General features: G+C 38.1%; 1 protein-coding gene across 1 annotated transcript; it reads left to right on the top strand.

The window, feature by feature from the left end:
* The first annotated feature begins 10,082 nt into the window (after window positions 1–10,082).
* LOC117328201 lies at window positions 10,083–24,372 on the top strand. Its single transcript, XM_033885639.1, has 7 exons — window positions 10,083–10,212; window positions 14,465–14,610; window positions 14,973–15,961; window positions 16,182–16,985; window positions 19,068–19,255; window positions 21,637–21,714; window positions 24,209–24,372. The coding sequence occupies exons 1-7, from the start codon at window positions 10,114–10,116 to the stop codon at window positions 24,314–24,316; spliced, it is 2,412 nt and encodes an 803-aa protein (XP_033741530.1). The 5' UTR covers window positions 10,083–10,113; the 3' UTR covers window positions 24,317–24,372.
* The last annotated feature ends 1,152 nt before the right edge of the window (window positions 24,373–25,524 follow it).

Here is a 25,524-nt window from a genome sequence, read left to right on the forward strand (position 1 = left end):
AACGAAAACAAGAAAGACCTGTTTCTGGAAACACTGGACGCACAAAAAGCCTTTGACACAATGAACCATGAGATATTATTCAACAAGATTTACCATGCAGGAGTCACGGGACCTCTCTGGATCCTACTTGAGGAACATGTACAGGAATTCCAACATAAACGTCAAATGGGAAGACAACCTCTCAGACGCTGTACAGCTCAAACAGGGAAATAAACAGGGAGCCAAGCTCTCAACCACACTCTATAAAGTATATAATAACACCATACTGGACAGTATAACTAGCACTGCCATGGGAACCCACATTGGAGACATCAATGTAGCCTGTCCTACATGCGCAGCTGACATTGCCCTCCTTGCCACCATGAAATACAAGCATTGTTAGAGCTAAATGACTATAACACCACACTGATCGAGTCACCTTCAATCCTGCAAAATCAGTTTTAAATAATATGGGAACAGCAAAAACCAGGAAACATATATAAGCATTGGACAATCCAAAATAACATCAACTGCAGAAACAATGCACCTAGGCATGACGCGTCCCAGGTCTAATAAGACAAACGTCAAAGAAAGGATCAAATGTGCAAAAAAAAAAACATCTATACAATCCTGGAAGCTGGTGTTTAGGAAAGGTGGAATATCACCAACAGCTACACATAAACTTTAGAGATCATATGCTGTTCCACGTCTCACATATGGACTTGACGTATTGACGCTCATTGCAAAATATATAGAAAAAATAGAAATGATGCACAAAAAATCCTTAAACACCTCCAAGGTCTGACAACTGCAACTGAAGCACAGCTGTTTACATTCTAATCGCCACTGAGCCCCTCAGTAAACATTGCAAGAAACACAAATTTCACAAAAATTACTATTGTCCGCAGATCGCTCCTGATGAGTAGTTGCGACAGCATAACATTTACCGCATAAACCTCAAGGCTTCTCGAGATATACAAACTCCCCTCGGCGTGGTCGATTCTTGGAAAATCCTTCAGAAAAATGACAATAGAAAAGATTGCTGAAATCGGCTACAAACGAACATTGGAAAAAACCTTGCAAAGAAAATCAAGAAAGACAATCCTCACTGCGCTTTCTTCAGATACAAGACCAACCCCTTTACCAGGCTTATTATATATGGGCTAGTGTAGGATCCTCTGTTATAGAGATGTCAAAGCGGCAGAAAGCAAAGCAAGTCTAGTTACCAACATCTGTAATCTCAAATTCATAGAGGTCAAATTCATCAAAAACAATCACGACCATACGTGTCTGTTATGTAAAAAAGAGGATTAAAATATCTTCAACTTCCTAACCCGATGTCCTAGACTGGAAACAACGAGATTAAGGCACCTGCGAAAAATAGAAAACCTACTCAAAAAAATCGGGGGTGTAAACACTGTAAATGACATCAAAAGCAAGAACCTCTTTGTGCAGCTTATTCTGGACCCAACTTTAAAAGCCTTACGGGAGAGCCTGACCTCAAGAAAAGGGCCATACAGGAATTAGAGAGTCTATCACGGATCCTCTGCTATTCCCTACACCTTAAACGAGACAAAATACTATCAGCAAGTGGCAGTGTGTAAAAATGATCATAGTGCTAATCCTTAAAGACTTTAAGGAGACCGATGCCATACATGATAATTTATATACACACCGCAATGACAGGGAGAGGGGTAGAACACGGAACAAAAAGACATGGTACATGGATATGTAAGCATACCATGACCTCTGCAAGTAGCTTTTAACACCAATTTTATATAGCAACTCATTTTTATGGACTTCTTTTGGATTTTATGGTGTTTTTTTTTCACTCGGTCAGCACAGGGTTCTTAGCATCCGCCCCTAGCAGTTTTTATCCATTAGTATTTTAAAAACCTCTCTCTTATCAATCTTTTATTGACTGACTAGCGGCTATTCTTTTAACACTAGCCCCTTAAGTACTGTAGACACGAATATTTTAAGTTATTCTAGGTGCATGTGGTGACGGACTTTTAAGCAAACTACCGATTCTCCAGGGAATTCATCTGGACAGCTCCTGAATGGAAAGGAGAGAAAGACACTTAAGATAAGACAAGACAAGGTGACGTCACGAGAAAAGGAATAACCTGATTTACCCAAGAAAGTTTTGTGCCATCTGTAAATAAGAGCGGGTTATACAACCGGAAGAATGACGTCAAGCCCAATCAACCAATCAATCAATCAATCAATTATAATCAAATTATAACCGGAACAAGGCCGTTAAGTCCATCAATCAACCATTCTTGTCCCTCCATCTCCGCTATGGTAGGCGTAGCTGCTACTAAACAGTGCCAGGTTAGGACCCATTGGAATCTGGGAGTCGTCTTCAAAATTAATTACACCAACAGTTGGAGAGACGACTACCCTTCCATCACACTCACCTTGTACTCCATACTGTACCCATTCTACTCAATTCAAATTCCTATTTATTATCGTCAGCTGAAGAGCCGCAAGGTCGTGATAGCGGAGGTAAAACCCTTTAATAAATAAATAATTCTTGTTTTCTGAGATGTTTAGTGGCTCGGAAACAATGCTAAAATTTTAATATGTTACGCTCGAACGCCAATCAAAACGATTCATAATTGAGTAGTTACTACTCGTGTGTGCTTTAGCATCTATGACGATAATTGGAGGGATTGTGGCTATCACCTTGTTTGAAAATCGGGATGACATTTGCCTCCTTCAAATCGCTGCATACTGCCGAAAAAGGGAACTGTCATTTTTGTTTATATTTTTTTCATACATAGATACATAGATTTTATTCTGACGAAAGTAGGAAATAACATTCCTTTGACAATCAGCTCTGTAATAAATAATATATTCAAAATGAACATTCGCAGTCCAGTTTCTCTTTAAAATCTTTAAAACAATGTTTTCTTGTTTTGTTACTCGACGTAGAATATTGTCTATCGTTTTGATGTGTTTTTCGAGATGAGGGTTCTAAACTTCATTCGCATACTCGATATGTGGTCTAACCAAATCTGTGTACAACAACTTCAAACTATCCAGACTCATGTTTTCTATTCTCCATAAATTTTTTCGAAGTTCACAAACTCCTGCATCTTCCTTGAGGGTGTAACAATTTGATCTATATATTAATTTTCCAGACGTATCATTGTCATTTTTTCTGGATGAAAACGGAGTTGCCAGACATCGGAGATGTTTGCCTTTGTTGAGGATTTAGATTACACGTATTTTTTTCTTTATTTTTTTTTCTTTAGCTTGTTGGCTGTTTGCTTCTCATGCAATTTGACAGCCTTTCTTGTCAGTGTCTTTACTTGGTTCCTTGCTTTACCATATTCCTTGTATATTTACTTCATAACTTGTTTTTAATTTCCTTTATCTTTTGGCAGTGTTCATTTATCAAGAGTAGTTTTATTTGTTTCGGTTAACTAGTTTCCGTTGTGGAGTAATTAGTTTACTTGGAATATAGTTACTGTTATACATTTATCAAAAGGTGCCGTTGGGCTTCGACATCTGCCAGTCCATATTCAATTTCCCAGACAGTACATTGTAATTTGCTTTACTGTACATATATCACCGATTCTAACTAAATTTATTGTAACCCAATAGGGTCAAGCAGGAGGGAACAAGACCCAAATATATATGCGGGAACCTGAACTTGAAGTTGAATGTTTAACTAATAGAAATAAGATGATAGATGTTATAATTTATATATAACAGCCAAAAATATGTATTAGGCTGTGTATATATTTACTCGTGACAAGTTACTGTATATTTAGGTAGATATTTGATGTATACCGTATATGATGACATTTACATAGTCTAAAGGTCAACATTGTTTACATCAGAGGTCAGTTGAAGTTAGAATTAGACACCAGTGCTATTCTATAGTGTTGCCTTTGTGTTTTGATCAGAGTTACATCGGCTGTATTATATTTTGAAAGTCCTGTGGTAGTTCAAGTTCGCTTTATTCCGTTTCGGCCCATAAGTGAAAAATAACATGATTATACATATTCAACAGTTCAATTGCATGAAAAACGGAAAGTGATCAACACGATATTGTAAGCTCATTCTAAAAACGTGTATCTCAATAGTTTAACAAAATAATATTCAACTATCTAATTTTTCTGTCCTTTTTTCTAAAAGCTAAATGAATAAATTTTCCAGTTTCATTTATTTCTTTAACATTGTTTACACTTAATAATTTTACTTATTTAAAACACTTTCTGTAAAAATAATTCTTAACATATTTTTGACGAAGATCAGAGTAAAATCGACATTGTAATAAAAAATGACAACAATCGCACAATCTGTTAGCCCTCAGAACATAATGGTTTCTGCCATGTTCTATATATAGATTATGCGACGAAAGTCTTATTTTAGATAAACACTTCTTATAAACACTATCAATAGGCTTAATTAGATAAAATTGTAAACAAAAAATTATCAACTAAATGTCTATATACTACTCCTCATATTTCAACTGTAATTGAAACGACAGTGGTGAATGATGAGAAATCGTTAAAAACTTTCCAAGGCTAATGTTCTTTTAAATTTCCGTAGATGTAACAAGTAATCTATAGTACTGTTTCCGTTTTTGCTGTAGAAAGTGAAGATTCCATCTGTGTCTCATTCATGTAGACCGTTGACAATTCTCATACCAGAAGTTTTCCAAAGTGATACCAGCTGCCTACCAATCAAGTTAACGAATTCATCAATGTTTTTTTTTTTTTTCTTACCGTTATTTTTTTTTATCTGGATAGCAATTAAAACATTCCAACATATGTATTGCGTCTCCAGTTGGATGGTCATTTTCAATCAAATCATGTCTAATACCTGTTCTCGAAATAAGGTATCTTATTACATACACAGAACCTTCATCACTATACTTGACAAGCGTTTCCTCTAAACTTTGAAAAAAATCAATAGCATTAGCGCTGAATAATACCCGGTATACTGTTTTCTGGGGGGAAGTAACGGAAAATAAAATGTATCATACAATTCTGTAAGGAAAATTTTACCACAATAATGCTATCACTTACACTATGAACAATACTAATAACATTATATAAACAATGTTTATTTATAGTATTTATGGTAGGAAACTATGCTGGTCTCAGTTAGGAAGTTCTATTTGCAGCCAGAATCGTAATCTGTCGGCAACTGCAGTCAAAACAAAACTGTATTTTCATTAGATTCGAGCAGACGCCAATGAGTCTGGTTTAAGAAACAAAATTGGGAAGTTTTTACAGTTTTGTGACGAGCTTGGGTTTCTTAAGTCAAGTATTGTTCTAGCAGCACGTGCAATCGTCATGTACACATTAGGCATCAATAGGAGGCTCTCTGTATGGAGAGTCTGACTGACACGAGACTGAGACTGACCAAATAGGTACCTAGCGAGGAGAGCGAGAGGAAGGATTGTAAGTTTGAGCCAGCCGAGAGGAAGGATTGTAAGTTTGAGCCAGCCGAGACGAAGGATTGTAAGTTCGAGTTAGCCGAGACGAAGGATTGTAAGTTCGAGTCAGCCGAGAGGAAGGATTGTAAGTTCGAGTCAGCCGAGAGAAGGATTGTAAGTTCGAGCCAGCCGAGACGAAGGATTGTAAGTTCGAGTCAGCCGAGAGGAAGGATTGTAAGTTCGAGCCAGCCGAGATGAAGGATTGTAAGTTCGAGCCAGCCAAGAGGAAGGATTGTAAGTTCGAGCCAGCCGAGAGGAAGGATTGTAAGTTCGAGTCAGCCGAGAGGAAGGATTGTAAGTTCGAGTCAGCCGAGAGGAATGATTGTAAGTTCGAGCCAGCCGAGACGAAGGATTGTAAGTTCGAGTCAGCCGAGACGAAGGATTGTAAGTTCGAGTCAGCCGAGAGGAAGGATTGTAAGTTCGAGTCAGCCGAGAGAAGGATTGTAAGTTCGAGCCAGCCGAGACGAAGGATTGTAAGTTCGAGTCAGCCGAGAGGAAGGATTGTAAGTTCGAGCCAGCCGAGATGAAGGATTGTAAGTTCGAGCCAGCCAAGAGGAAGGATTGTAAGTTCGAGCCAGCCGAGAGGAAGGATTGTAAGTTCGAGTCAGCCGAGAGGAAGGATTGTAAGTTCGAGTCAGCCGAGAGGAAGGATTGTAAGTTCGAGCCAGCCGAGACGAAGGATTGTAAGTTCGAGTCGGCCGAGAGGAAGGATTGTAAGTTCGAGCCAGCCGAGATGAAGGATTGTACGTTCAACCCAGCCAAGAGGAAGGATTGTAAGTTCGAGTCAGCCGAGAGGAAGGATTGTAAGTTCGAGCCAGCCGAGATGAAGGATTGTAAGTTCGAGCCAGCCGAGAGGAAGGATTGTAAGTTCGAGTCAGCCGAGAGGAAGGATTGTAAGTTCGAGTCAGCCGAGATGAAGGATTGTAAGTTCGAGCCAGCCGAGAGGAAAGATTGTGGGTTCGAGCCAACCGAGAGGAAGGATTGCGAGTTCGAGCCAGCCGATAAATAAAACCTTGGAACATTTCCTCAGATATACTTCTTAGTAAGACCCCTGTCAGGACCATAGTGGACACTATTTTCATATCGAAATTACAACGAGTATTGATAACCGAGTGATCACTTTTGCCTAATGGGGAGCTTATTTGTATCGAACTAAAAGCTTCTTCTTTGTCAGTGGAGACTAAGTCTATAACACTAACTCTATAACAATGGAGACTATAACACTAACTCTATAACAATGGAGACTACGTCTATAACACTAACTCTATAACAATGGAGACTAAGTCTATAACACTAACTCTATAACAATGGAGACTAATTCTATAACACTAACTCTATAACAATGGAGACTAAGTCTATAACACTAACTCTATAACAATGGAGACTAAGTCTATAACACTAACTCTATAACAATGGAGACTAAGTCTATAACACTAACTCTATAACAATGGAGACTAAGTCTATAACACTAACTCTATAACAATGGAGACTAAGTCTATAACACTAACTCTATAACAATGGAGACTAAGTCTATAACACTAACTCTATAACAATGGAGACTGAGTCTATAACACTCTATAACAATGGAGACTAAGTCTATAACACTAACTCTATAACAATGGAGACTGAGTCTATAACACTCTATAACAATGGAGACTAAGTCTATAACACTAACTCTATAACAATGGAGACTAAGTCTATAACACTAACTCTATAACAATGAACACTAAGTCTATAACACTAACTCTATAACAATGGAGACTAAGTCTATAACACTAACTCTATAACAGTGAACACTCTGTCTATAACACTTGGAATATCGGTGCCTCTCCCCCTGGTCGGGTCAAATGCTGGTACGTGAAACAGTCACGCGCCGTCTCTATAAATTCAAATTCTTTTGTAACCTCGCTAGATTTTGTATTGTATAATAACCAGTCGATGGCTGGGGAGTTTAAATCCCCGAACAATAATTTAAAAGCATATTCTCCTTTTGACAATTTACAGTTCATACAAATGTTTGAAATTATCATTCGATGCGTTCCAACTTCCTACGATGATAGGGCTTTGGTAAGTCACAAGTACGGTCAACCAACTGGCGCAAGAAAGTGCGACCAAGCAACAACTCGACAAGCGAAGTTAAGCGACCCTGTCGGTGACTGGAGTTCTTCAAGAGGGACTTTCTGTTGTCTAGGAAACAATTCCAAACAATATATCCAAGGGGGTGTTGAGCTACAATATGGTTTGATCTGTGAGACATTGATCGTTATTAGGAGAGTCTACCAAAAGGAAATGATCCAAAACATGAACTACCCCTGATTCTTTAAATTATGCACCAAGATCTAATGAATGGTAGAGCTGAAAGCCTCAAACAGTCTGCAAGAAATTGAACATCCCATAAGTCGAACGCGATATTGAAATAACATTGACTTTCTATTTGAAAACCGAACAGTTCATAATCCCCTTGGTGAATTGTCTGTCTATGACAATAACGACCCTTGTCCAGACCTTTCCATCAGATAAGTGGTGTATAATACTCACTTGCCTCTTCCTAAGGTACTAACCCTACAGCGAAAAAAATGTAAATCAGGAAAAGGTGGGTCGAGTAAAGGATCCATACAGCGACCCTTTTCAATTCATTTTTGTATGTTATACATTTTAAGCGAATCTACTCTGAACTACCAGTATCAGCCGTATTGTTAGCTTGAGGGGAGTTGATGGTATACCCTGCCTCTTTCATATAGGTATGGAGACACTGGCGGGTGTTGGTCAGCTGGTTGGCGCCTGCGTATACCAACAGTCGGTGTCATGTCTGCCCAATTCCTATATACGTTGCGATACAAGAAATGGTTTTGTGATGCCTGTCGGCGAGGTCTAACCACCCGGATGGAGCCAGGATTGATTGCAATACAAACTCGAAAAGGGAGTATTCCAATTCAAATCATCATACCATTTTATGATGTACCAGTACATTATCAGTGGAAACCAGACAATGACTTGTTTCCAAGAGCAAATGAAGCACTTGACATGTTATATATCAATTAAAGGCATTGACAATGAAGGTACGTGGGCTGGTTGATAAGTTGTGAGCCTCATTTTTGCCTGAAATATTGTATTATTTTTCAACATAATCCCTTCAGTATTTAAGACTATACACTTTTGCCAGTGGTGTTTAAGGGCCTCAATGCCACTTACAGAACTCCTTTTCTTGGCTGTTCAAAAAGTCACCTACTGCATATTAGGGTTAGGGTTAGGGTTGCCTGAAATAGCTGTTTTCAGTTTTGGAAATAGATGAAAGTCTTATGGAGCGAGATCAGGTGAATAAGGCGGATGCTCAATCAATTTAAAGCCACAATCGTGAATGGCAGCCATGGCATGACGGACTCTTTCACCCTAACCCTAACCGATTCTGTCCATTTTGCAAAAGCCGATTGTCTTGTTTACTTAAGAGAGCTACCTCGTCTATATACGTGTAAACTAACCAAATGAGACCAGTCCTTGGGTACACGGCCCTAAATAGTCAGAGAATAGTAGGACTTAAAATGAACATCCTTGAGTACCTACCTCAATACGAGGCTCACAACATATCAATCAGTATGCCATCTAATTTCATAACCAGTCAATGAACTTATGACTGGGAAGAGAGCACAAAATCTACCTTCTTCAAATGTACTGTATATACTTATATAAAATGGCTTGTTTATATGTTGTTACACTTGAAATGGGTTGAAATCAAATATAAATGTAGAAAATTCAACATCACAACCAGTTATATGCCAGCCTGGTTCATAAATAGTACAACAATGTGACATCATCTACGCCTACTCCCAGAGTTTAAACATAAGATTCCAATTCACCAGGCTCATCCAAGCATATCCTCGGATTATAAAGTATAGCCAGAAGCTGGGAATTCCCCCAGACCAATCCAAGTATGTCCCCAGATAGCAAAATATAGTTAAATGGGAATTCCCCCAGACCAATCCAGGCATGCCCCCGTCTAACAAACTATATAGAATTTTACACACGACGAGTCGTTGTTGTAAATGGTATTTCTTTCATTCTCGTGTGATACGAGACTTGTCTCGTTTGAATACTTCACTGATACTCTACATCCCATTTACGGTCATCAGTAACAGAGACTTGTCCTATATCAGGTATATCAGGTACATACGTCTCTGTTAGTAAGAATAACACCAAGATTTTTCTGCTGATCAGTAATTTTGATTGGAATGTAATCCAGAGTAAGGGATGGAATAAAAGGAAGTTGTTGATTCGAGGTTTCTTCAATGACACGTACATAGCCAAAAAGGCTGTTGCTACTTATCACACGTTTTGGTTTTTCTGATTACTGTTTTAGATAAGAGATAGTGAGCTTGATTAAATTTGCCTTGGTCCAGCTGGCATTTCATAACGACGAATGCCAACTGAAAGCAGTTTAAAAATAAAGATTTCGAGATCTGCATTCAAATAGATATTTCTATTTAAAATCCATACGATATCTTGATTAGATTGGTAAAAATCTCAAATGGGTGCATAATTATTTTCTCTACATACATCAATTTTAGATGTGATGTGTAAATCTTGTCTGACGGTCAGTCCCTCGCGCGATCCGTTGAATTCCTGCCATGATCCGGGCATTTGATCCTGAGTAAACACTATCTTCCCTAAAGCCGGGAAACATGAAAGTTGTGCGGGATGTCTTTAGCGACGAGGTTTTTTCAGTCACATTAGACGGGAGTAAGACGCGTCTACATGTCTACAGACAATGTCAGTTACAGGTAAGTCTGCATGTCTACAGACAATGTCAGTTACAGGTAAGTTGACATGTCTACAGACAATGTCAGTTACAGGTAAGTTGATATGTCTAACGTTACACTACTGATACACAGATTTTATTCTGACTACAAAATTGATGAATCAGATTATCAGCTCAATATTGTAGAAGATATAAGTTACATGTGTATTAGGAAGGAGTTATGAAAAATAACCTGCCCGTGCTGGCTTCGATAGAATCTAGTAACCTTTTTACTCTCGAAGCAAACATCATAGAATCTACCTTTAAAGGGAAATTCCCGCTGGTGACACTCTCTACTTTGTACAGTCTCCCTCCTTCACAAAGTCTTCGCCCCCAGAGACAACAACAACCCAGATTTTTTTTTATCTCAAATGAAGCCTCTCAATCTCCTATAGCTTTCGAATTTCACTTGCAGTGGTCAACGCCACCGAATGTAAGTAGTGGGAAAATGCAAGGCCAGACTGAGGTTCGAACCCTGGTACTCCAAACACTTGCCGGATGCTCTACCTGGTCGTCTTTGATCGACCCGATCCAGTTCCGCTACACTCATAAGTGTTTAAATATAATACTGCCATGGTTTATGATAATTTATGTGAGTTAATTACAGATACACATGTAAGCTTAGTTGTGTAGTAGGAGTGGAAAAATGCACGGCCAGACCGGGGTTCGAACCCGGGACCTTCGAACACTAGCCGGATGCTCTACCGATTGAGCTACCTGCTGATGATCGACCCGGTCCAGTTCCGCTACACTCTTCCCTCCTATTTTTTTAAGTCTTCGACGCAGAAGACTTCACATCTTACAACCCAGGTTCGGTTATCCCCTTGTCAAGTATTCACCTCACTTGAAACAAGGTTTGGTCACAGGCACCAAATGTAGTAGGAGTGGAAAAATGCACAGCCAGACCGGGGTTCGAACCCGGGACCCCCGAACACTAGCAGGATGCTCTACCGATTGAGCTACCTGGTCGCCGATGATCGACCCGGTCCAGTTCCGCTACAGTTGCATACTGGAAGTATAGATGTAGAAAAATAAATTGACTAGCTTATTGTGAATTAAATGTGTGTAGTTCAAATACAAATGTTGGTATGTATATAGGAATCTCTTGTATATTTGATTTTTAATAATCTTTTCAGTAAGAGTTTGATATCCATTACAATTTAAAGTATCCTATTTATTGCATTTTGCCAGTAAAATATTTATAGAGGATATTGAATGGTTTACCGTTTACTTAATATAGAGAACATATTATATTTCACAAGTATGACAGAATATCAATATCGAAATATTCTGTCATACGAGTGAAATAAATGTTATATTTAAAGGAAAACCATTCAATTTTCTTTTTATTGCATTTCATAAACTTAAAAACAAAATCAAAAACATCGAAAAATGCATAGTCAAAAAGTGCAGGAATCAGTAATAATTTAATTTTGCTTGTAACAAGCATTTCCATTGGCTCAAAAAATTATGTTATCTCATAACATAAATAATGACTGTGACGTCAGCGGAGTAATCGTTGTTCACGGGATTTTGTATTTATCAATGTGTTTTTAAATATCTGGAGCAAAATAAACATGTTTAACTTAATGAAAATGTTTCTTATCGTTGTTAATTAAATTATAAGGGTTAACTGTAATATTTTTTTTACGTTATTGAGCAATAACACAAAAAACTGGGGTGTACTCTGAATAAACCGCGAAGCAGTTTATGAAAAGAGTACACCCCAGTTTTTTGTGTTATTGCTCAATAACGTAAAAAAAATATTACAGTTAACCCTTAAATGACGTCATCTCTTTGTGACGTTACTCCACGTCAACTTGACAGCGCCATTTTGAAAGGACTGATCAGCACAATTTCAGCGTTTTCTGCTTTTTGAGAGAAAATCTTATATTTTCACTGCTCATCGCTGCAGTGAAAACATAAGTTTTATGAGTTTGATAAATTTCTATATTTCACTGGCAAAAATGCAATAAAGAAAATTATCAAACATGTAGACCTAATACAGTACTGTTCTCACAGTGAGAGATAATTGTGTAGGTGGTGGTTGTGAATAAAGTTGTCTTTAGGAGAGACATATAAAACCAGGAAAACCGCTAGAAACATGAAACTTCCCCAGCTTGATGTTCAAAAAGCTGATGCCAATAACTTTACGTAGGATCAAGACGCTGACGTGTGTCGGAAGTGTTTCAAGAATATCAGACGCCACCTGAAGATCAAAATGTATGTGTTGATGATGATATATGGCTGAACATCCCATTATAATCCATAGAAGATTTATGTTATGGTCCAAGCCAAATGCACATTATGTAGGAATAGTTCAATCAAAACTCGACCATTTTGCCCTCATGTATTTGTTTACATCATAACCTAGGGAAAGATCTTAACCCTAGCATTGAAATTCGCACTGATGAAAGAGAAATGTTGACTTCTCGCTACCTTCCAAGTTCCAGGTCAAAGGAAATCATCAGTGAGCTTTGGAGATATCACATATGCTATTAATGCAGGAGTCTTCCTTTTCTCATACGTGCAGGAATAATGTAGATTTAAAGCCTGGACAGACTGGACAAGAACAGTTTCTAGAAATTCTTTCACATTGTTCATTTTCTATTGACAATGGTATTTAACACTTCAAACCATGAGGATACACTGATGTGACGGATATATCCTGGAAACAGTGTTCAACTCGTCAGATTCCAGTATATCAAAAATATTTTATTCCATAGTAAAAGCATTAGCCATAACAATTGTTTCACTGTTCCTTGGACATAAAAACCTTACAAGAGAAAACATTATTGAGCATTATCAGTGTTCTCCGAAGCACCACAAACTCCAGAGAATCTACTATAGTGAAACTATTTGAAGTTCATGAGCATAGCCCTGCCTAATGGTTACATTCTGGACAGAAGGACCTTTTCATGGAAACAATAATGATGTGAAGGTTGCTCTGGAGAAGGATACGCCAGATCTTACCAGAAGGACCAAATCACTATATGTCAAACTAGATGCAACTGTGGATAATTGTGACTTTCCAAAGTTAGTCATGAAATACCTAACGGACAATATCCTGTGGTACATACCAAATGTCACTGGCAACTGGCTACATCAGTGAGCACCTCAGCAATGGTGGTAACTACGAGATCTGGATCTATCTGCATTCTTGGGACATTGTAAGATGCCGGGTCCACTCGAGACATAAGAGCATTGTAAGGTACAATATTTGGATCCAGCATGTACAACTCCGACACCATTAATCCCATAATGGATGTTTATTGCCAGTGATATACTGGACAGAGAACAATTAAGGTACGTGCCCATGTAGCCAGTGTCCTATTTAGGATACTACATGCATTTGGAAACCACCAAATCTTTGCATCCAAAAGTCAAAAGGTTTAAGACAAACCTCAAGTAATGTAGACTTCGCCACCAACCGTCATCTTCAAGGTATTAGGTATGGTCGACTTGGACAATTAGAACTATGATGTAGACCAACACTGAGATGGCAAATCTGATTCTAGGATGAGGAAGCGATATTGGATTCCAGATTAGGTGGTTTAATGTGTAAACCAACACAAATCTATTGGGTAGTGTTCTTGTTGGTTATTAGAGTATTTGTCGGTCCCTGTGTACTTATGAAACCAATTATTAACATTTTATTTCAGTTCAGTTTAAAATATTTCAATATTTAAAACTGATTTTCCCCTATACTGGTTTTTCTTTTAAAACTTACATAGCAATATTGTCAATCAATTTTAATTACTTTGCACAAAACTTAAAAATTTATGTTAAATTGCTTGGAAATGTTTTATAGCACATAATTAAGAATGGACTGCAATAGGAAGTTATATTTTTGACCTTCAGAAAATGCTGCTGTAAAAAGTGCATGTTCTTAATCAAAATCCATTACATTTTTAGATCCTTTTCCTAAATTCAAAATTTGTTAGGAACATATAATTACCGGTTTTTATGTCAGTGTAAGTTGTATAACACATTATGTCAAAAATTGTTACATTTAACCTTAAAGGTCAGACCCTTTCAATTAAATGTATGAATTTGGATACAAGACTTTGGATTCACTATTACCTGGTGTCTGACATTTTGTTTGAAGTTTACTAAATGTTGTTAGTAATAGTTGTTGATTATGAAAATTAAAGGAAACAAACCTGACCACAGTGTCAGATTATATATATAAACTGTACTTGAAAAACTTCCCATTGTACTATTTAACATTGCAGGTTATTGTGGCTGTCCCGGAGTCAGTACTGGATGTGTGTGTAGGACATCAGACGTCCAGTGATACAAACAACAATGAGTGGGTGCTGTACATCCTAACACGCTATCAGCTTTACGTTGTAGCTGAAAACCAAGTTAAAAACAGCAAGTATGTTATGGATTTTTCTGACAAAGTTTTCGAAATTTGACAACATGGTTCATCGGTGAACCGTTGGTGAACCATTTATTGTTTAGTGGTGATCAGTGTCACAGTGGTGAACCATTTATTGTTTTTTATATATATGTATATATGTCTATATTTCCTTTAGGACTATCAGCACCAGTAATATGAACTGTGAAGAATTCATATTGACTAGAAAGCTCAATTGGTTGAATATCTTTTTCCTGTGTCACCTCTGCACTTAAATTAAACTTCTGTGTGCTGTGAAAAATTTTGTTTCATTAAAGGAACCGAGATACCTTTAATTCCACCATCACTGTTAATACCTGATACAAGTGTTTTAATTTTAGATCAAGGAAAAGTTCACAACAAGATGAGACAAAAAGAGGAAATCAGGAGATCTTCAGTGAACTCCTGGGGAAAGATTCCATGTTTGGTGTACAGGAAACCATGGCAGTGTCTCACCCGGTTTACCAGGCCACTAAGGAGCATTCCTTGCTTGAGATTGAAGAGGAAGTTACTAGTCTAGCTGTGGGTTGTGACGTGATTGCCATAGGATTATGTTGTGAGGATCATTACCTAATACGTTTATATCTGCTGGGAGAACTGCACTCAGGAACTGGGAGAAACAAACTCCCTTTACAGACCTATGTTTTACATAGAGACTTGTCAGTCCCTTATAATGATCAGATCTGCCATAAAACACATCCTGAATATGGACAACAATTCCTTGACATGTCCAGGGGCATGTGTTTATCCTTACATTTAGTCAGGTCCAGTGATGGCAACTCTCACAATCAAAGCTTCTCATCGGTTCTGGAAATCTCCAAAGATATTTTCCATGCTGTGTGTGGTTTTCAGCCATCATTACTTAACTCTCCTTTGTTGCTGATATGTCCACCAGAGGGCTCTTTATATTATGTACCAATCAAATCTCTGGACACAGCAGTTGTAAGACTTTTCTGTCATACACACTATGCAGTAGTTAAAGTAGGGAAGATAAATCTGAATGTGACAGGTATTAGAGATCCACTTAGTCTAGAGGTCAGAGGCCAAGACAGACAAATGGGGTTGGTTGTTACATCACAAGATGGAAGGGCACTGTTAGTTACTCCTGGAAGTACACAGAAATTGGAGTTTGTTGAATTTGCTTTACCTGGCCCAGTACTTGATGTTGATATGTATGGAAGTAAGATTTACCATTCAAGTGGGGCGGATGTGTTTGAAAGTTTGATAGAAACTAGCCCAGAACCAGCAGGACTGTCCTGTCACACAGTAGGATTAATGCATGCAGGGGTCCAGGAACTGGCCTGTCTCCATAACAGCAACCATACTCAAGGTTAGTGTATTCATCAATAGACCAACTTGAGGTTTGTTTCTACAGCTACACACATTCAAAATTCTACAACTACAAACTAACCAAGAAGAAAATGTTTGTTAATAATAAAACAAAAATTAATGACACATCATAAAAAAGACATTTGTCTTTACAAATCGATATAGGAGAAAAGAAGGTTGGCAGGATTGATGAACTGGGTTTATACACTTGTATGTTGTAGGAGGAGATAGTGACCTACTGCTGGGCATCCCTGAACTTCCACTCAAGCTGATAAAACCTGCGGTAAGACGGGAGCGACCAGCTGTTGGTGCTGGTCAGACCATCCGAAACTTACTTCATAGTATCAGTATGTGTAGCAAAGAGACTGAGGCACTATATAAGCAACAACGTCGTCAGACAGAGAGGTTAGCTCAACTTAATATGGCTGCCTTTCTGTCCACTCAAGACCCACGCAGCCCTGACTTTCCACTTCAGTTCTCATACTCTATTTCTCATATAGGCAAACAGTCCCAACAGAACAATAATTGGGTGATGACCTGTCACATGACTAATAGAAGTGACTTGTACCTGTCTGCTGATTGGACACTGATGATTGTTTTAAGTGATAACAAACAGGAGTTTATGAGTGCCTCCCTCCCTCTTCCCAGTGGGCTGGGAGCCACCACAGGGCTGGAGTTCCAAATGGTCCCACCAGCTTCACACTGTTGCCTCCTGAGGCCTGTGGAGGTGAAAACTAGCTTGGTGCTTTACTCTACGCACAGTGCTGGCATCCTGCCTGTTATGAATGTATTGGTCAATACAGTTACCCTGGACATCTTGTTTGGATTGGTCAGTCCAGAGGATGTGACCACTGTGACTTCCCTGACCAGAGAGACTAGTATCACACAGCTGGTGAGAGAGATGGCGGGGACCAAACCAATATCCCAGTGTAAGGAGCTACTCCTAACTCCCACACCAGCAACTGTCAGTGTCCATGTTCTTAACCATGTCCTTCAGTCGGACAAAGTGGCCATGTACAACAAAGGTGAGTTATATACATAGTACATACATATACATCAGCTTTTGTTCCTTCCCCAGCAAAACTTGTTTGAATGTTTTCAAGGTGCAGCCCAGAAAACAGACATACACATAGAGCCCAATTAAACATTCCCCAGCAAATCTTGATTGAAGGGGAATATTGAATTGGGCTCTATGTGTCTGATATTTGGCCAATGATATGCTGGAATGAATAATCCTATTCTTCACTTATACTTAAGGATTGATTGTTATTTTTGTTGCTTGCATGGACTGATGAAGGGAAGTGAACCTCATGCAAATGAAGTGAACTGCGAAGCAGTTCATGTTCCATTTGCTCGAGGTTCACTTCCCTTCATCAGTCCATGCAAGCAACAAAATTGACAATCAATCCTTATATTTACGTTAACCAAATTAAAAACTTCGCCACCAGATTGCAAAATTCGGTCACAACGGTGTGACATAAGTATGTCATTTTGTAACATTGTTATACTTATCGTACATGTGTGCACAGTAGTGGAACAGCAGACAGTCGGCTATTCTCGTCGCCAAGGCAACACAAAATATAGTCCCATACACGTTTTGATTATTACGATGTTGATACACATAAATACGATATTTTCAAGGTAAAATATTCATTTATAACAAATATTTATGATATTTTATAATAAAAACTTAAAATACCCATATAAATATGAATTTAAAGTTCAGTGTTGACAGTATAGTATGTGTGTGATTTGGTCACTCGAGACACAGGGACTCGGTTAAAAAAATGAGCACAAGGTTAACGTGATGACAGCTGTTCAGTGAAATATCACAACATTAAAAAACAGAGTTTATATACTCTCTAAAGCCTTGGAAAAAAAATTATTTTGTTAGGTTTTATAATTTGAGTGAATGTTGGATTTTTAGTCTTTCGATTATTTATAGATGTCATATGTTACTCAAAATTTAACGCCGAACCCCTGTGACCGTATACGTATGTGATGCAGTCTAATAGCCGGGATATTCAGAGCTCCAGAAAAAGTGTAACAATGTGGATTTTAGTCGCAGGTTAGCTGATGATGTACATTGTGCTCTTGAAATATTGGATTTCATTGATAATAGTAAGTAAAGAAACATTGATTTGAAAATCGCGGTATTCGACAGTTGGAAACATATGTTTAGATTGAGTCAAATTACGGCAATAATGTGTCCCTGTGCTCGATATAGCATACTGCTGCTACAGTCTGTTTTGTGTTGTTAAATAGTGTTAAAATTGAGGTTTATTTTCTGTGACCACTAAAATGGTATCCAGCATGGCATTCGAGATACAGCTAACGTTAGACCTACTGCGCTACGTAGGTCATGAGCTCGGTGCTATCGGGAGTGTCAGTATTCTGTCAGATCCTGTTTTCTAAACTGTCTGCACTATACTGGCATTTTTATTAGCACGTAAAGCGGCTATTCCACTTGTGTTTATATACGTTTATGACAGTGTTACACAATTCACAAAATGAAAGTGCATTCAAGTCTGAGGCGGTACAGAACTCGATCGCCATTGTAAACTCAGTGAATGTATTCACACGCCGGCAAGAAAGTGATTTGTCTCTCAGAACAGAAGCACGCGACCCATAATCTTCAATGGGAAATGAAGTGATTTGAGTTTACTATGTTCATTGAGGCGGAGCGAAGTGAAAATGTAAATATATGTATTTGAATAAAGTGGCAATCAGATCAGCATCTCCATAAATGACCTGGATTAATTTCAAAGTTGCATTAGAAGCAGGTGAATGATACAAACCCATTCAGCCTCTTAAAGCTTGTTTCCCATACATTGATGTATTTTTTTAACATTATTAATCAAATTATTAACATATAAAGCAGATGATACAAAAACAAGGGCAAGTCCTCATTATACAGTGATTTTCATATCAACAGTGAGTTGCAGGGGATACTGCCATGCTTTGCAGCTCCTTGTTTCAATCATTCAAAGAATTTCCTGTCCATTTACAGTGGGGTTGGGGTGACTAGGTTTGACACCGAACCACTAATTACAGATACCGTTGTTCATGCTATTTACTTTTTGTTTGTATACTTTGCCTGTTGACAGATCCCTGTCCTCTGCTGAGTTACCTGCTCAAGTCTAGTTCAGTGACCCCTAGAGACAGTTCTGTTACCATGGTGACAGTGGGAGGACATGAGATACAGCTAACAGCTGAGGGTCATAAACTGACCATACACAGTGACAGAGCTGATGTAGCCATAGCAACTAGACAGGCCATCATCAGCAGACTCCAAGTAAGTGCTTCAGCTTGACCCTTCAATTGCATAATTTATATAAATAACTCTGTATTGATTTTAAGTTAGAAGCAAGTAGTGGAAAAATATTTGCCAAATGAACAACTGTTGGATACATCAGTCTTTTACAGCTCTTATATATAATGATGATGCTAAGGGGGCCAAAAGAGTGAAGATTCAAAAGGGAACTACCCAGGTAGAAACTACTTGGTCCTGTATCCAAAACTAGTGTAAAAATGTGGAAGAGTTGCTCTTACATGTACCTTATATTTTAACCTATTTCATAATTGTGGGTTTGAAAAATATTTGGAAAAAATGTTTGTATTTTGTAAAAAGGCAAGCCTCATGAACCAGTGGAGCATACCATTGCTCCAAGGATTGTTATAGAAAATGCGATTAGAATCTCCAAATTTGAAAGTAGCAACAAGGACACTGTTATTTCTTCCTTCTTAGCCTCTAACAACAGACAAGAGGCCCAGAGGGACCTTAGTTGCTCACATGGCTGGTAATTACTTACAAGGAATAATGGCAAAATTACTGTTTTAAGTTTTCATGTTGACTTGATTAGGTCTGACCTAAGAAAAAGTCTCAAGTGACCTATTGCAATCAACTTTTGTCTGTTGCCTTGTGTCGTCCGTTGTGCATCCATAAATAACTTATACATTTTCAACTTCTCAATAACTAAGAGGCCTATGGCTATGACGTAGGGCCAGCATTATGCTTGGATGATGTGCTACCAATTTTTTTCAAAGGAATAACCTTGACCTACTTTCAAGGTCGCTGGGGTCAAATGTGTCTTTAAATGACTTTACTCTCAAAATGCAATAGACCCAGTGTCACTGGGGTCAAATAGGCCAACATCTTTAAATGACTTCTTCTAAATAACCAAGAGGCCAAGGGACTTGATATTGAGTCTGTAGCATGAAGGGGTGACAGGCAACTAAGTTTGTTCAAATGAATTACCTTGATCTGCATTCAAGGTCACAAGGGTCAAATAGATTGAAATATTTAAATGACTTCTTCTCAATAACCAAGAGGCCAAGGAAGTTGATATTGGCTTTGTAGCATACTGAGGTGAAGGGCTACAAAGTTTGTTCAAATTTATGACCTTGACCATGATTTAATATTGAAAGAGTTAAATTGGCCAAAAAATATTTAAAAGACACCTTTCGAATAAATGCGAGACCCTGAGATCTTATATCCTGGTTTCTGATACACTTGTTCTTAATTATGTTTATGTATAAAAAGGATTACAGGATAGCAGGTGAGTGATTTGGGCCCATTGGGCCCTTGCTATTATTGGACGTTGTGAACAAAAGAACTTAAGTACATTTGAATGGAATTTGTTGGAACTTAATATGCAGCCTTATATCAATAATATCTGGGACAACAATGGGACTGCTTACAGTGTTATGACTCTCTGCACTTTTACTTACATTGGACCTGGTGAACTCATGATAACTACATGTAATAAATATTAATGGATTTTGATGAAATTTGGAAGGCAGTTCTATATCATGAAGAGTTTAGCAATGGGACCAATTTGATGTAACTTACAAAGCTATGGCACTTTACAACTGTATTACCATTTGACCTTTTGGACATAACTTGATATGAATGAATTCTTTGCAGTTTAGGTCTAGGGTCATCTGACCTGAAGGGTAGGAATGACCGAAAGCCATCATGCTTTATCTGTTGTCATCTGTATTCGGTAATCTATTTACATTTTAAACTTCTTCGCAAGTTCCACCAGCAGAATTCAGCACAAACTGGCCTGAAATGATCTTCAGATGTTTTTCATCAAGTTTTGTTATTTTTTGGGTCATTTTCATCATATACATTGTAGACATGGCAGTGACTACTATGTACTTTGAGTATATATATAAAAAATCCATTGATTAGTGTCAGGCACATATCATACATCCCCCTGCAATACTTTTATTGAAATGTATTGCTCTCAAAGCATCCTTGTTACCATGACATGTACATGTAGTTATAATTTCTTCAGCAGTATTTTGATAAAACAATTCTTCTCCTTAAAACACCATATTTTAATGCATTTTGATGTTCACTAGCAATTTCTTTTATATTTGTATAATCAAAACTGAAGTGGTAGGGTTACTTTTACCATCATTAGCATTTCTCTCAGGTTGCCCTGGCATAAGCCTCCAAAACCATGGTTTAAGCATCAAAACACATTCTGAAGTTGTCATTATTGAAATGAGAGAGATATGATACTGTTTGGAGAGTTAATAGGACAGGGATTAAGGATAAGACATGAGCAAGTCACTTTATTAAAACAAATACAGTGTATTCCACGTCATAATCTTCACAAATACAGTTTCCAGGAGTTCGCTGATATTTAATTTTACTCTGTTTAGGAATGTACCATTCAAAGTACTGAGCACCTTCCTGACAGAACAGCACCACAACAGGTCAACAGCTTACAACAGCTCCAGGTACCTAAGCTGAATGTTCATCAGCAAGGCCAACCATATCTGTACCCATATAATCCACATTTCTGTAAGGCCCACCATATCTGTACCCATATAATCCACATTTCTGTAAGGCCCACAATATCTGTACCCATATAATCCACATTTCTGTAAGGCCCACCATATCTGTACCCATATAATCCACATTTCTGTAAGGCCCACCATATCTGTACCCATATAATCCACATTTCTGTAAGGCCCACCATATCTGTACCCATATAATCCACATTTCTGTAAGGCCCACCATATCTGTACCCATATAATCCACATTTCAGTAACGCCCACCATATCTGTAGCCATATAATCCACATTTCAGTAACGCCCACCATATCTGTAGCCATATAATCCACATTTCAGTAACGCCCACCATATCTGTAGCCATATAATCCACATTTCAGTAACGCCCACCATATCTGTACCCATATAATCCACATTTCAGTAACGCCCACGATATCTGTACCCATATAATCCACATTTCTGTAAGGCCCACAATATCTGTACCCATATAATCCAATGTTTCTGTAAGGCACACCATATCTGTACCCTTATAATCCACATTTCTGTAAGGCCCACCATATCTGTACCCATATAATCCACATTTCTGTAAGGCCCACAATATCTGTACCAATATAATCCACATTTCTGTAAGGCCCACCATATCTGTACCTATATAATCCACATTTCTGTAAGGCCCACCATATCTGTACCCATATAATCCACATTTCTGTAAGGCCCACCATATCTGTACCCATATAATCCACATTTCTGTAAGGCCCACCATATCTGTACACATATAATCCACATTTCTGTAAGGCCCACAATATCTGTACCCATATAATCCACATTTCTGTAAGGCACACAATATCTGTACCCATATAATCCACATTTCTGTAAGGCCCACAATATCTGTACCAATATAATCCACATTTCTGTAAGGCCCACCATATCTGTACCTATATAATCCACATTTCTGTAAGGCCCACCATATCTGTACCTATATAATCCACATTTCTGTAAGGCCAACCATATCTGTACCTATATAATCCACATTTCAGTAACGCCCACCATATCTGTACCCATATAATCCAATGTTTCTGTAAGGCACACCATATCTGTTCCTATATAATCCACATTTCTGTAAGGCACACCATATCTGTACCCTTATAATCCACATTTCTGTAAGGCCCACCATATCTGTACCCATATAATCCACATTTCTGTAAGGCCCACAATATCTGTACCAATATAATCCACATTTCTGTAAGGCCCACCATATCTGTACCTATATAATCCACATTTCTGTAAGGCCCACCATATCTGTACCCATATAATCCACATTTCTGTAAGGCCCACCATATCTGTACCCATATAATCCACATTTCTGTAAGGCCCACCATATCTGTACACATATAATCCACATTTCTGTAAGGCCCACAATATCTGTACCCATATAATCCACATTTCTGTAAGGCACACCATATCTGTACCCATATAATCCACATTTCTGTAAGGCCCACAATATCTGTACCAATATAATCCACATTTCTGTAAGGCCCACCATATCTGTACCTATATAATCCACATTTCTGTAAGGCCCACCATATCTGTACCTATATAATCCACATTTCTGTAAGGCCAACCATATCTGTACCTATATAATCCACATTTCAGTAACGCCCACCATATCTGTACCCATATAATCCAATGTTTCTGTAAGGCACACCATATCTGTTCCTATATAATCCACATTTCTGTAAGGCACACCATATCTATACCCATATAATCCACATTTCTGTAAGGCCCACCATATCTGTACCCATATAATCCACATTTCTGTAAGGCCCACCATATCTGTACCCATATAATCCACATTTCTGTAAGGCCCACCATATCTGTACCCATATAATCCACATTTCTGTAAGGCCCACCATATCTGTACCCATATAATCCACATTTCTGTAAGGCCCACCATATCTGTTCCTATATAATCCAATGTTTCTGTAAGGCCCACCATATCCACAAACAGTCTAATGTCACCATATTGTAAATGACAAATATTAAAATATGTTTTCCTCTTCTTGATAAAGCAGTGTGTTGACCTCGACTGAAGTAACCCAGGGAAAGCCACAGGTGCCTGGGGTCAAGATGTTTTTAAATAAGAATTTATATTTTTGACATCATTTAGAGTCAATTAATGGGTGGAATTTTTTTTCTGAAATCAATAAAACAATAAGTATCCCTCCTTGACTTGTGAGAGCATTTCTGGGTCATCTGACCAGTAATTAATCAAAATTAGATTAAATCAAAAGAAGTCCAGTTGATATTGAATAATCTAGATTCTTATCAACACAACAACTACACATTACCTATTATCTGGCATCACAACATTATTTGATGTTGTTTTTGATATTTTAGTGATGCAGTTATCGTTTCATTTTCATTTTTTTTCCTTTTGCAGGACAAGTTGACAAATTTGCATTCCTGGAGTTCCTGTACGACAAATCTATACAGAAATCAAGTTTTGGACATGTACAAATCTCTGCGCTCCACACCCGTTAAGGAGTAACAATGACTCAATACTGTACACACAGGAGACTAATAAATATTGTGATGAATGCTGTCCTTCCTTGTTGTGTATATATACACAGGAGGCTATTAAAGTGGATGGTCAGAATCATCTGCTACTTACTGTATATTAAAGTGGGCGGTCAGAATCACCCCTACTTACTGTATATTAAAGTGGGCGGTCAGAATCACCCCCTACTTACTGTATATTAAAGTGGATGGTCAAAATCATCCCCTACTTACTGTATATTAAAGTGGATGGTCAGAATCACACCCTTCTTACAGTATATAAAAGTGGATGGACAAGTGGAATCATTCGGAATACCTGTCCTCCAAAGTGTAGAGTCATCCTCACCAATCCTCTGCCCACACTGGCACATCGTATATAAAAATGCAGACAATAGGAACAACAGCTTTCCATTTTATGTCTGAATATTATGCTTTACAATCACTCATAACATGTACATACATGTATATAATATATATAACATGAACCTAAAGGCAAGGTTTCTCTTATGTTTCATGAAAATGTCAGGCTGGATTATTTTGGGAAGACATTGTTTGTGAAATCATTCCCTGGCATGACCTACATCAGCATAGAATGAAAGCTGGATGTTAATCTCTTCACAAGGTATGTTTACAGGTGGGTACTGTAGATACAGTTATACAGGATGTATACAGGTGGGTACTGTAGATACAGTCACATGATATGTATACAGGTAGGTACTGTAGATACAGTTACATGATGTATACAGGTGGGTACTGTAGATACAGTTATACAGGATGTATACAGGTGGGTACTGTAGATACAGTTAGACAGGTGAGTACTGTAGATACAGTAATACAGGATGTATACAGGTGGGTACTGTAGATACAGTTATACAGGTGGGTACTGTAGATACAGTTATACAGGATGTATACAGGTGGGTACTGTAGATAGTTATACAGGATGTATACAGGTGGGTACTGTAGATACAGTTATACAGGATGTATACAGGTGGGTACTGTAGATAGTTATACAGGATGTATACAGGTGGGTACTGTAGATATAGTTACACGAGATGTATACAGGTGGGTACTGTAGATACAGTTATACAGGATGTATATAGGTGGGTACTGTAGATACAGTTATACAGGATGTATACAGGTGGGTACTGTAGATACAGTTATACAGGATGTATACAGGTGGGTACTGTAGATACAGTTACA

The sequence above is a fragment of the Pecten maximus genome, chromosome 5 (assembly GCF_902652985.1).
Source record: "Pecten maximus chromosome 5, xPecMax1.1, whole genome shotgun sequence".
In the NCBI taxonomy this organism is placed as follows: Eukaryota; Metazoa; Mollusca; class Bivalvia; order Pectinida; family Pectinidae; genus Pecten; species Pecten maximus.

Coding starts and splice junctions, on each gene's coding strand:
- LOC117328201 (XM_033885639.1), top strand. CDS start 10,114: ATGAAAGTTGTGCGGGATGTCTTTAGCGACGAGGTTTTTTCAGTCACA. Junction 14,611..14,972: donor AACCAAGTTAAAAACAGCAA/GTATGTTATGGA, acceptor TTTTAATTTTAG/ATCAAGGAAAAGTTCACAAC. Junction 19,256..21,636: donor CCATCATCAGCAGACTCCAA/GTAAGTGCTTCA, acceptor TACTCTGTTTAG/GAATGTACCATTCAAAGTAC.